Source organism: Pocillopora damicornis, chromosome 9 (genome assembly GCF_964200805.1).
Source record: "Pocillopora damicornis chromosome 9, jaPocDami1.2, whole genome shotgun sequence".
Lineage (NCBI taxonomy): Eukaryota > Metazoa > Cnidaria > Anthozoa > Scleractinia > Pocilloporidae > Pocillopora > Pocillopora damicornis.
The window spans coordinates 2,617,170-2,630,057 of record NC_142678.1 but is presented as its reverse complement, the minus strand read 5'-3'; the positions used below and the strand labels follow the sequence as shown (position 1 = coordinate 2,630,057).

The window sequence follows — 12,888 nt, the reverse complement described above, 5'->3', positions numbered from 1 at the left end:
CATCCTCCTACACTCCCCATCCACCACTGCAAATGTAAAACGCAGCTTTGAAAAAAATGTCGTGGGTGACTGGGGTATATCAGGGTATTAGTAATTAATGTAATAAGTGAGCAGAGAGAAGCCAACAAAATACAAAGCCACGAAGGGAAATTTATTGCTTAGTTTCCTTTACAATATGGTAAAAAGTTTACGTTGGTAGATCGCTTCTTCTTTGGAAGGCCTCCACTTTTCAGTGAGGTGTCAGAAACTAGAAAACCGCAAAAAATACAAAATATCAGCAAATCATGACAAATTGTGTAACAAACTTTCCAAAAGAATTTGTTTGTATTAACAAGCACTGGAATACCTTTGAAGGTTAAAAAATATTATTCTTATTATCTTATTTAATTGTCGTTAATACCCAAACTTCAGGATGGAAGGGAAGGATTTTAAGGGATTTTTGGTATTTAAAATTCCAAAATGTCAAACTGGAGTGAAAGATAAGGGCTTTTAATGAGTGTTTTTGAGAACGAATTTTATAGTCACATTTTTAATATATCCTTTATACCTTTTTTTTAACTGCAAACTAAACGTAGGTTTCCTTTTGTTTTATAAAATCACATTTCCTTACAGGGAAACGGCCTGTTCCATACAGGGAAACAGCGCTCTTTTCCCTTCATGTAGCAGCGGCCGAGATCCACGAATGAAGAGGAAAGAGTCCTGGGTACGAGCTTGCGGCTTATTATAAACTGATCAATAAAAAGTGATTAATAAAAAATGGTTAGTTTTTCCCTGGATATGTATACAAGGTTATTGTAAAGAAGTCGGTTATATATTTGGCAAACGTTTACTTTCTGAGGGACTGACTGATGCAGAAGCCTTTACTTAACAGGCTCCTGACTGATGACATAATGGGTTTGAAGACAACGGCAGCGGTAATATTTTGGTTGGTTTTTTATCTGGTTGCAGTGTTGTCATTCCTCACTAAATTCTTGAGAAAGGAGAACTTATAGAAGATATGATTAGCTTTCGAAGGATTTATAGTTAGTAAAGCTCCCCCTATTAATGACTCGTTAATTGAAATTACTGGTAATTTATAACCTCTACTCTCACTGCTTAGAAATTTTTATGCAAGCGTCGAAAGAAATCCAATTTTGTCTCTGTTTTGCTTCTCTTCACCTTGCGATTGGTTTAAAAAATACTCTCGCCTCTCTCTCAACCGATGAGTTTCAATTTTAAAGCAATTACGACTTTGTCCTGTGCGCGGTTTTCCCGCGTCTTACTTTGAGTTCTCATTGGCTTCTTGCGATAATTTCCTCATTCCTGATTGGCTCGATTTCTTTTGCTTTAGCTCGATCGAAATGCACCAAGCGGCAAAATCCTTCATGTAGACTGCACCAAAAAATTTCTAATAAACGCTCTCAAACGAAGGAGACCTGGTAACTAGACAGGAAGAATTTTTACAGCTGCGGGGATGCTACAAACACGAATCGAAAACTTAATTTAATTCTTGTGCAGGGTTAAGAAATATGTCAAAGGTTACTTAATGATTTTTAAAGTTAATCCTCCTTCTTCAAGAATTCATGCCGTGTTTTTGACAAGTGTCAATTTACATAAATTTTAAGAACATACCCCTTTTATTAAAAGTGTTATCAGTAAGCAAATAAATAAGCCTCCTTACAGGTAGATTGGCTTATCCGCGGCACGGAAACGAAATAATTCGCCAATTTTCAGTTTATTTCCATACTTTTTGGAAGCCGAACCGGGGAAGAGAAAAAAGCTTTAAATTTATAAAAATTCTGAGCGAAACACGCGTTTAAAAAGGCAGCTGGCTCGTGTGAAATAATCAATAATTGACAAAGACGGTGAGACGTGAGGGAAAGCCTACTGTGGCCTTTGTTTGTGTAGTGTATTTGGCGTGGGTTGTAGATAACACAAAACACTGTCCATCGGTCAATTGATAGGACATAAGAAAGAGATAAATCTTATTCGCTCTTCGTTCATTTGTATTTCTCCTTAATCACCGGCCATTCAAAGGCAGCCTTTGAATAAGTTCACAGCAGAGGTGAATTTATGCAATCTCGTGGTTTTCATGTCCAACCCTTGAAATATTTTTATACTCTTGATGAATCTGTTCTACCGCTGGCCTGATTTTTCCAATGCTGCGGTGAAAGGAGAGTAGTAGATGGCTTCCGCGATACAATACATATTTTAGCAGGTTCTGCATTGTTGTTTTTTCGTCTCTTTTCGGCGCCGCAGCGGCTTACGTCGAAGCGAAATTCGAATTAACATAAACTGAACTCTGTTGTAGCTATGGCGGAAAAGAATCTTGGACCACTAGACTTAAGGTAACGTGAATCTTTTTTTTTCTGCTCCTTCCCTTCACTGTTTTGTTGTGTTTTTTTTTTTAAATATTCGCATTTACCGACTTAAAAATTAAAACTCTTATGATGCGGTTTATTCCAAATTTAGTTTACTCAATTCCTGACCTAGCCAAAACGCGCTGAAGTATGGCGCAAATTATACTTATGTTTAAACATGAGAAATGAGTGATTTTCTTTTTAAAGTAAAAGAAATCTGAAATGAATCAGGCAAAATCAATATTGTGGCATCTTCAGAAATAAAGCATAAAGCGTCGATTTGCTATCCGCAAACAGTAAATTCGTCTTCGCTCGCATTTTAATTTCCATCGCTCGCTCTTTAACGAATCTTCATGGCTTTAAATTTTCCATTGGACGAAAACTAGGATAAGTTTTATTTTTCAGATCATCATATTTTTCGGTTTGAAGCGTAGAGGTTATAATTTACATATTTGTTTTGCCTCTCAAATATTTAATGAAACTGAAATCGAAGATCAAAGAAAAATGTACCTTTCGAATGAGCAAATGCGGTTTGTTAATCAATATCGCGCCTGAATTATGGCAAATACTTTCCGTGCTGTCCAGCTTATGCCATGGCGACAAGAGTAAAAATAGACCCACGTCTTTTTCGAAAATCACATTAGCATTCCTAGTTCCGGACGTCAATTTGTTTCTCAGGGAAATTTTATTTTCGTGTTTGTCAAAATATTTTCATTTCCCGCTGCCTCAGCACGAACTCTCTAAGTGGTCTTGAGAATTTACCCGAAGAAATTTCAAGACAAAGCAGCGTATGGATGGTCATTTTTATCTTTTAAATTCTAAGCGTGCGTACATTAACAAGTTTTATGAAAATTGCTAAGAAAGCAGTGAACTTTTGGTTGCTTTCAATCACATGAGATGAACGCATGCGCAGATTTTCATACAGAGCAAGATAATTTTGCCGTAATCAATAAGGAAGATTTCTCGTAAATCTTATTTGCGCTCGAGGGCAGTTTCACGTTTTAAAACGGCATCTATTTTGAGATTTCCATGTCTCGGTTCGGGTTTAAAAGCCTTTATAAAGAACTGAATTGGTGAGTACCAAAGAAAATTTATTTACATTGGTTTAAGGTATTCATCTTATAACTTGGAAAGTTAAATATGTTTTGCACTAGCTCAAAGTCAAAGTAACAATAGATCTTTTTTCGGTGTTTAAAAATTGGATTTCTTCCGGGCAATTTTTTTCGTATTATTTCTATGGTTGTTTCGCCGAGAGCGTTTTAACGAAGAATGTAATTCTGCGTATAGTGTTCGTTTGCCACAGTGAATGCCTGCGGTGATCTTAGCGTGAGGTCAAAAGTAAGCTACCTTTCCGAACGAGTCGATGTTTTTCGTTATCTGCCATCGAATAAATGCAAAAGTTGTTCATTGTCTAAATTTTATAAAATCAGGAATCTTAATAATCTGCGAAAGCGAAAAACTGAAAAGGAAGTAAATTAAATTACGGGTGAATGTAAATTGGAGAACTAAATAAAAATGAGATATGAAAGAGATTTACATGGAAGGAATATCTACAGCAATTCTTTAAATAGCAATCCAAATTGAATTTTTTTTTCACTCGTTCGCTTTTGCATTTGATAAAGAAAAACACGATAAGTAGAAAATTCTCTCTTGTCCTAAAATCTCACATCGCGATTTTGGGAAGTACATTTACAGCTGCAAATGCAAGAAACAATGGAGCATACGGTCGGGTACGACAAAATTTCTACATAACTACTTTCAGCGTAACTCTGTGAGAACGCTACCAGCTAAAAATACTCAAAAAAAAATATCAGTATCATCCATGATAATTAAAATAATTTTTCTCCGACAATTATTTAGAAATATATAATAATTGTAACATGACTCAGCGAAAGATCAACAAAAAAAATTATTATTTTTTTTATGTACCTTCACGCGGATCTCGCATCGGGCAAAAAGTTCAAAATGATTTCAGGGGATCAGTTTCCAGTGTGTTTTGTCGTTTATAAAGTAATTAGTTATCTTCAGAACAAAAAGAGAAGCTAACGTCTTTCTCTCGACGATAATATTGTTTTCACTGCTGTATCCTGAATTTTTAGTAACATCAGAGAAAAAGTGCTGTAATTACTTTCTTAAATTCGATATGTAAATCACTGTCCCTTGGAACCATTTTTGCGAAATCTGAAATAATTTATTGCCTTGCGCATTTCATCACTTTATCATATTTATTTCCCACATAGGATTCTTTGAAAGAAACCGGTTATCAAACTTAATTTGACGAAAATCACCCCCTGTATTTCGACATGATTTGTTTCCTTGTAAACAACAGGCATGTCGAGACCATTTTCTCTTTTTTTTTAAGGGTTTTTCTTGGCAACAGTCCATTGAAGTTGCCGACTACTCCGGTTGAAAATAGCGTTTTATCTCCATCTACTATCTGTAATTTTTCTAGTATTAAACATTATGTGTTATTTCCATTATCTCAATTAACTATTTGGAAACTCACGTAGAAGCTACAACAGACTCTAAATTCACTTACATCTTCACGGTTTTATTACAATTTTCTAGTTTTTCGCGGTAATTTTTCTTGAAATAAGCGTGATTTAAATCTCATTTTGACTGGATTTCGTTTCGGCGGTTTAATTTTTTAAATTTCTTTTTCTATCTCAGTCATATCTTGGCCTTTAAAACCGTCTGGAAATTATTAAGATCTACGTAGTTTACACTGACAAATATCGAGTTGCAATATAAACTGGATGTGTTTTGCCTATAACATCTGAAAGGTCATCGTTGGTAAAAACCGCGTCATAATGACTTTGTCACTTCTTTAATGGATTGGAAACACATTCAGTACCGAGTTTGGCTCAAAATTAGCAACAATGTTGAAATATTGGCGAGCTTATAAGATTTTCTCTCTGACAGTCATGAAATAAGGACAAATCGTTTATCATGGTATGTAATGGTTTTTTCGTTCTAATTGCGGACGTCTGTTACAAATTAATGCTTATGTATTCTCTCATTCGCACTTACATATACTACGCTAAAGTTACTCGGAACATAGCTGCTGATAAAATTTATGAATATCGCCGGTTCAAAAGGGGGAAAAAAGAAAATAGAGGGTTTCTGCGAAAACTATACTAGAATTTATTATCAATTAATGGATTGTAAACTGTAAACTGCTAGCATATTGTTTGTGTTGTGAAACAGAAGTCTGCGTATGTGACAGAACGTTACAAAATTGTCATTCTTCTTCTGTTTTCCTATTAAGTACCTGCGGTGTTTACGACTCATTTTAAAAGCTTAGTTAGAGAAAACCATCGAACAGAAAGACGATTTTTGACATGTAGTTCACTGAATGTTTAGACGTCTTCTCTGTGGCAGAAAGTAGCAACTATAGATTTCTTAGAAGTAAAAAAAATATCCGCGTATTCATGTGAGTTACTCGAGGAGAAATTCTGACGATCTGATGCGTAGAATCGAAAAGTTTCCTAGAATAATCGACTCCATAACAAAATTTAATTTCTCACAAGGTGGACGACCTCTTAAAAATGTAATTAATGTAAATGAAATTATCACATTTGGTGAATTTTCAAAAAACTCGTTTACTTCGTCAATCGGCTTTCAAAAATCTTTATCGAGCAAGGCATCTGCAAGAAATATGATTTATTTATCACACTGAAACTCGTGGCATGTCCATTTACAGGATAACAATTTTCTGATAGAAATGTAATGGCGTCGTTTACAGGAATTACGCGCTTTATCAAGCAATCCAAGAGTGCCATAAGTGTCTGCTCGTTCGATTGAAAGATTGCTTTGGTACAAATTAAGTTGATTTGAAGAAACCGTGACTATACCGTTGGAAAATGTCCATTTTGTCATATTTTCCGAACAGAAATCGAACGCTGACCTCTGTAGGAGTTGACAAATTCAGTAAAAACGTTGCAGTTCAAAGCAGCGACTGCACAACAAGTATGTCAATAAATAGAAAAACCGTTGCAATAAAAACAACAGGCAGACAAAGGATCATAGCTGACCATGTGACAATTAACGTAAAGGTTGTGTTTTACAACAGCAACCGTCGTTAGTTTAACAAGGTGCCAAAATATTAACGTATGCATTTTGATACAACAACTTACTGTGTGGCTGTCTACCAAACTTGCTGTCTGGCAGACTAGCTTATTTATCTTTATTATTATTATTATTATTATTATTATTATTGTTATTATTATTATTATTATTATTGTTTACGTTATCAACTCAGTTGATAAAACTAAATTATCCAATTAGCTTATTTACTGACTGACTGACGTACTGGCTGACTGACTGTCTGGCTGACTGACTGTCTGGCTGACTGACTGAATGACTACCTGCCTAAATGAATGAGTTCATGACTGACCGACAGACAGACTGAGCGACTGACTGCTTGTCTGGCTGATTTTCTAATGAATAAAGGGGTAAGTTTCTAAAGAAACTGTGGTGCTGCGTCGGTGGGAGAGTATAGCAGGTAATTTAGTGTTAACAACTGGGTTGAAAACGTAAATTAGCCACCGTAAAGGGTAAAAAAGCTGACGTTTCGAGCGTTAGCCCTTCGTCAGAGCGATTGGCGAAGGGCTAACGCTCGAAACGTCAGCTTTTTTACCCTTTACGGTGGCTAATTTACGTTTTCAACCCAGTTGTTAACACTAAATTACCTGCTGATTTTCTAATGGACTGTCTGACTGTCTGAGTGACCGTTTGACTTACTGTCTGATTGATTGATTGACAACTAATTGGCATCACTAGGTACTGCATATCTTGTGCCATGTTTTTGTCTACCAACCCAAATAAACATAGATATTTTCTTCTTCTTTAGAGTCGTCACACGGACTTTCTCCCGTTGCTGTTGACCGTAGTGGTCTGGGTCTCAGTCATGGCTCTGGGAGTCTTGTCTGTGTTATGCTGGAAGCGGTTCAGGAACCTCTCTTTCATGGAACAGTTTCTGGACTACAGACAGGTCCCAACAGCAACTGAAGCCAACGAAAATACTCAAGAAATAAGGAATGGACACGCCACAGAGGTCAAGGAAACACTTGATGGAGAAGAAAACCACGAGAAAGGTTGGGCTCTTGATATTATTTTAATTTGTTATTATTTAGTTGTGCGACTAACAACAGCAATAGATGCAATGCTAGATATATTTTTTTTGTGACAATCAGGTTGTAAATCGATTACAGAACGTCTTACGGGAACAATGTGTCGGTTTCTTGCGATCATGAAGTGTGCAGGATTGCCTGGCCAACTAGTAGCCTGGTTGCTTGGCTGACTCGAGGGCTCTCCAACTGTCTGATTGAATGACTCATTTATAGACTGGTTTACTTGCTAACTGACTGATTAACTGACTGATTGAATGAATGTCTCTCTATTTGGCAGTCTGACTGTTTAGCTGTCTGATTACCTGTCTGTCTCTCTATTGTCTGTCTGGGTGTCTCACTGCTTGTCTGTCTGATTAACTGACTGACTGATTGTCTCACTGTCTGCATGTCTGTCCTACTGATGGAGTGTTTGCCTGTCTGTCTGACTCATCGACTATCTGTCTGCCTGACTGTCTGTCCGTCTGAATTTCTGTCTGTCTGTTTGACTAACTGACGAAGAAACTGACGAAGAGCTGACGCTCGAAACGTCAGCTTTTAAACTCTTTATGGTAGCCAATTCACATTATTAACACAGTTGATAAAACTTATCTTCACTAGCTGACCGTCTAACTTTCCGGCTGTCTAATGGCCTGACTGTTTGAATGACAGACTAGCAATGAGTCGCACGGACGCACGGACGGACAGACCGAACTACAGTTAGTACGCGGCTGACCACTCGACTGACTGATTGACTGACAGAATGATAGATTGATTGATCACTTAATTGATCCCACACTAATTCATTAATTGATTGTGCAAACAGATTCCTTAGGTATTCAATTGTATGGCATTTTCCTCTTTCTCTCAGATACCTCTGAGAAGAAGCAGAAGCCACCTCCTCGCCAGTTTCCTTCCCAGCCCCCTCCTCCTTGGATCCCTAAACCTGAAGTTAGTGTGGTATCTGTTCAGCCCCAGGACTCCTCAATTAAAGATGACGATGAAATTCCTTATTCTAGTTCAGATGAAGAACCAATGCCGGTAATAACGTTAATTCAGTTTTTTTTTTCGTACACTTTTCCAACTTTAGTCTTCTCCGTTTTGAATGCACTGAGGTTGAGTGTCGTAAGATCAAAATAATCCCATCGGCCAATCAGAGGAAACGAATCCAAAAGCGCGGGAAAACGGAAGTGTCTAAGCCGCGCTTGGTTCTGGCTTCGCATCTGATTGGTTGAGAGGGTGGCGGGAGTTTTATAAACCAATCACAGAGCGAAGTAAAGCGTAGCCAATTCATTCCCAGATTGCTTTCGACACTCACTCGAAGATTGCTCTAGAAACCGCTTAAATCATTTCTAAGGTTAACGATTTGATTTGTTAAAATAGTTGAATTATACTTTCTCTCCAGTCCCCAGCAACTCGGGAAACTATGACGCCCTACGATCTATCGGACTCAGGCCCCGTAGAGCGCTTTATTCCTCCGAGCGAGGCAGATTTCCTTGGTCGAGTGTATTTTTCGCTGCAGTTTGACTCCAATAGGTAAGCAATGCCTCGTCCATCATGATCACACTTGTGTTGCTTCCAGCTGGACTATCGTCAATCACGATTGAATCGAGCTCGTTAGATTCCTAGCTGATTTCCTTACAACTGGCCAATCAGAGAACAGGACTGGAATCGTCAAGTCCTCTGTCGACAAAGTTTGCTCCACATTCGAACATGTCTCTGCGTTTTTGAAATTACCTCCAAGAATATTTACTACTTTTTCCAGAGCTAGGAAATCTTTCAAATCGAAATTCCACGTAAGTAGATTTCAATCGGCTATAAAAGCAAATTATGAGAGCACCAAGATCAGTTGGTATGAAAAATGGAGCTAAATTCCTAAGAATATGTTGTTATTTCCGGTGACCAGTCGGTAATTATCGTTTGCGAACTGTTACTTCCTGTAAAAATCGATTCCATGCAGTTGCAAACAAACTCCACGAGTTTCAATCTTGTTCGTTGTGTAGTGGTGAAAATGATATCAATATGCGCGCGAAAGTAGAGACACTTGTTTCCATCCCCATGACGTCTTTTTGTTCTTTAATTTTCAGGAATGTCTTGATTGTAAAGTTGATCAAAGGAGACGAATTTCCACAATACGCTGGAGACTCTCCAAATGTCTTCCTTGAACTTAAACTAGTTCCAGCCATGAAGAAAGAAATTCTGAAAACTGACATTCACGAAAGAAATTCGAATCCTAACTTTAACGAAATCTTCGAGTTTGGTTTACCTTACGACCTGGTGAAACAGCAGAACCTTAGTTTCACAGTAATGTACATGGACAAATTTTCACACCCCTTCCCTGTGGGGGAGGTGACGCATCACCTGGATCACTTAGAGAGGGTGGGTGGCGAAACAGTTCGAGAAGAGATGATCGTGTGTAGGGAAATACAAAGATTACAACAGGTATGACGAATAGTTAAGATTTCAGACATACCAACCGCTTTAAAAGGAGCTGATCTGAAGACCCGTAAAAAAATTGGAGACTCGACAGCAAATGGCGAGATTTTATATTTCCCCGACCAAAGTTAAACGAATCCTTTTTCGGTTTTTTTTTTTTTTTTTTTGGGGGGGGGGGGTTAGTAAGTATTTATTTAATTGTTCTTTGCTTTTCTTGTGTTACTTGTGGTAAGAAGATCCAGCCTTCTCTGATGATTCGAGCAGGTCATCTCGAAACCTATGGCAAACCATCTATTCTTTTGGATAAGACAGACTTCTGGTCAAAATAATTTCCTCCTCAAAAACTGTTAGATTGATAGTATTGTCATGAACCTGTCAGAAAAGATTTAAGAAAAATTGTGATACCCACGGCAGAACAAATATAAAAATGTTAGGTTATTCAACCTCTTTTTGATGATGAATTTTTATAACCATTGTGGCATCAGCATACAGTAGTATACAATAACGACCAATACTTTGCATGTCTAACAAATTTTTTCTTGGTGTCCGCCACAGATCAAAGATCAGCCACGTGACTTGGGCTTTGGTCAGGTGTTATTCTCGCTTATGTTTATGCCGCTGACCAGACGATTAACGATTGTTATTTTCAAGGCACAGCATCTAAAGCCCGCCAAGGAGGGTTTCCCAGGTCAGAAGAACTTCGCTACATTGTTCAACTAAGAGTTTTACTTTAATATCAACTGACTTACAATTTCATTATTTCAAATAAAAGGGGGGGGGGGGCTGCTTTCTCTTGTTTCTAGTGGAGTCCCTGTCTCAAGATATATTTTGTGTTATAGCAAAAAAAATAGGCATTAACTTTAGCGTTGCACTCAGTGAAGGTTTTCTTTCTTTTTTCTTTTTCAGCCATTTATGCTGAAGTTGTAATGATTAACGTCAAGAAGAGACAACGGAAGCGAAAAACAACAACTCTACGAACAGGAAGCTTATTTCCGGTTTATAACGAAGCTTTAGCATTTGATGTGGCGGATGCTAACCTAGAAGACATTCGTTTGCAAGTTTTTGTTAAACAGGAATTGGAAAGTTCTCCTGATCAAGTTGTTGGCCGCGTGGTCCTGGGAACTAACGCAGAGGGCTTGGAACTGCAGCACTGGAAAGAGGCTATGACGTCAAAGAAACCAATTGCTCAGTGGCATAGTTTACGGGAATATCACCCGGCAGATCAGGCAATAACTGGCGTCGTATCACCTACTCATAAGTCTGTTATATCCAAAAAAAAACTTGCTAGGTTCTTCTCTACATCATCGGAGGATGAGGGATGAAAACTACTTTTCATTGAAAAAGATATATACAAGTCTGTTGTATTTCCTGGGAATGAGCCTCATGTGCCCGTCGCTATCTGTTTCCCAGGCAACAGCAAAGTGTAAGGATGAAGACGTTGATGACTACAGTACTGTTACTCGTTCACTCGTACCCAGATCACAATGTTGCTCTTACTCTGCCGATGCCTGAAGAAATAGACTAGAGCGCAGAGTAAACACAAATTAACTTTCATGTTAAAATCATGGCTCTATTCGCGTCTAAGTTTTCTTTGTTCCGAAATCCAAAGCACATGGGAATGTAAAAAGAAAAAAAAAAGAAAAGAAAATGCCCATGGTCTTGAATATTTTTTTCTTCTTCAACACTACCAAGTCTGTTCGTTTAAAAAGTTTAAACCTCCAGGAAATGTTTGTACGATTCAAAGGTGTATTTAGTTCGCCACAATCTCAAGCATATTTGCAGTGCAGTTTGAGGTTATAAATGTTCATTGAAATGAGTATTTGATAACTTAAAAAACTGAACTTGAGGCTAAAACCACGAGGCTTAGGCAGTTCGTGATCTTGATTCCACAGACGCGTTGGGAAAATTCGACGCAGTGCACAGCAACCTTAGCTATTGTGCGTCTAACATTGAGCAAACAAAAACATTAGTTTGAACTCGAAGGATGATAAACTGTTCCTTACTAATGAGTAAATGTAATGTCTCTCAGTCGAGAGAAGCTTGTGCCAAAACAAAACTGCAGGCGAATCTTTTTCCCTGTTGTTTGATGGCCAAGTGGAGTTGTAAATATACAAAAACTAAAAGTCAGTCATAAACGATTATTATTTTTTGTGCACGTTTGTCAATTTGTTTCCTCTATTTTGAATCGGTGATTGGGTTTCTTAGGTAGTTTTGAAAGTTTATTTCAAAACACAGCTCTTACCTCCCATGAAATGTAGATTTGCTACCATAAAATTGTTCTTTTTCCCAACTTTCTCCCTTTCCTGATCATTTAAAATTTTCACCGAATTTACCGAGCCTAGAATTTCATAAGGGAAAGTAGAATTAACACAGTAACATTTGGTGAATTGGATTCTGAAATGGCAAAGAAGCCTGTTTTAAAATAGTTTTAAAACAAATTTTTCTCAAATTACGAAAAGAAAAGAGTATTTCAACGAATATAGGAGATTACCATGTCCCATTATCAGAAGAATATAAACTAGATTACATGCTTCTGCTGTCATACATAGCATATTTTGCATTCCCTCAGCTATTTTTATTTCTATAATTCTATGCATCAAGTAATTCAACAGCGAACCAGGAGCTTATTACCTGCTTGGGCTTCTGGACGAACAGAGTAAATAAAAACTAATAAACAAAAATTTATATGCATCTACAGTTTCTGCTGTTAAAATCTCTTATCGAGGACCGCAAAAATCACGTCAGGGTGCACTTTTTAAGGTAATTTCTTGAAGATATTGAAGCCAGTGTCGGTGTTTTCGGCTGCACACGATGATTTACTGCAACAGCTACAGTTACGCGGGTAAAACCTGTTATTGTAGAAGGTTAACCATGCGCTGTTGGTGCTGTAGGGATATTTGAAGCCCACCACATCACCATATTGCACAGGGATACCATCCTCTGCGTTCTTGGAGAAGATCTGGAAAGTGGCCTGGGAATACTTGAGCCACTCACTTCCGGTCATA

General features: G+C 37.7%; 2 protein-coding genes across 4 annotated transcripts in view; one reads left to right on the top strand and one right to left on the bottom strand.

The window, feature by feature from the left end:
- Window positions 1-1,954: 1,954 nt before the first annotated feature.
- Window positions 1,955-12,038, top strand: LOC113675998 (synaptotagmin-1). 3 transcript variants are annotated; one of them, XM_027192606.2, is made up of 8 exons: window positions 1,955-2,197; window positions 2,291-2,327; window positions 7,192-7,435; window positions 8,319-8,488; window positions 8,853-8,983; window positions 9,535-9,889; window positions 10,439-10,571; window positions 10,790-12,038. In XM_027192606.2, the coding sequence occupies exons 3-8, from the start codon at window positions 7,249-7,251 to the stop codon at window positions 11,203-11,205; spliced, it is 1,392 nt and encodes a 463-aa protein (XP_027048407.2). In that variant the 5' UTR covers window positions 1,955-2,197; window positions 2,291-2,327; window positions 7,192-7,248; the 3' UTR covers window positions 11,206-12,038. The 3 variants fall into 3 exon arrangements, with proteins under 3 accessions (XP_027048407.2, XP_027048408.2, XP_027048406.2); XM_027192607.2 differs by lacking the exons at window positions 1,955-2,197; window positions 2,291-2,327 and adding an exon at window positions 3,042-3,412; XM_027192605.2 differs by lacking the exons at window positions 1,955-2,197; window positions 2,291-2,327 and adding an exon at window positions 5,055-5,291.
- Window positions 12,039-12,436: 398 nt separating this feature from the next.
- LOC113675984 (uncharacterized) overlaps window positions 12,437-12,888 on the bottom strand; it is a 1,827-nt gene continuing 1,375 nt past the window's right edge. Inside the window, exon 3 of the mRNA XM_027192589.2 lies at window positions 12,437-12,888. This exon is cut by the window's right edge and continues 12 nt beyond it. Within this exon, the coding sequence (XP_027048390.2) occupies window positions 12,639-12,888 (250 nt within the window). The 3' untranslated portion in view covers window positions 12,437-12,638.

What these genes read in the sequence shown, in the direction of transcription:
- LOC113675998 (XM_027192605.2), top strand. An exon ending in CTGCAGTTTGACTCCAATAG is followed by an intron (nt 8,984 to 9,534) that starts GTAAGCAATGCC and finishes TTTAATTTTCAG; the next exon opens with GAATGTCTTGATTGTAAAGT. An exon ending in CGCCAAGGAGGGTTTCCCAG is followed by an intron (nt 10,572 to 10,789) that starts GTCAGAAGAACT and finishes TTTCTTTTTCAG; the next exon opens with CCATTTATGCTGAAGTTGTA.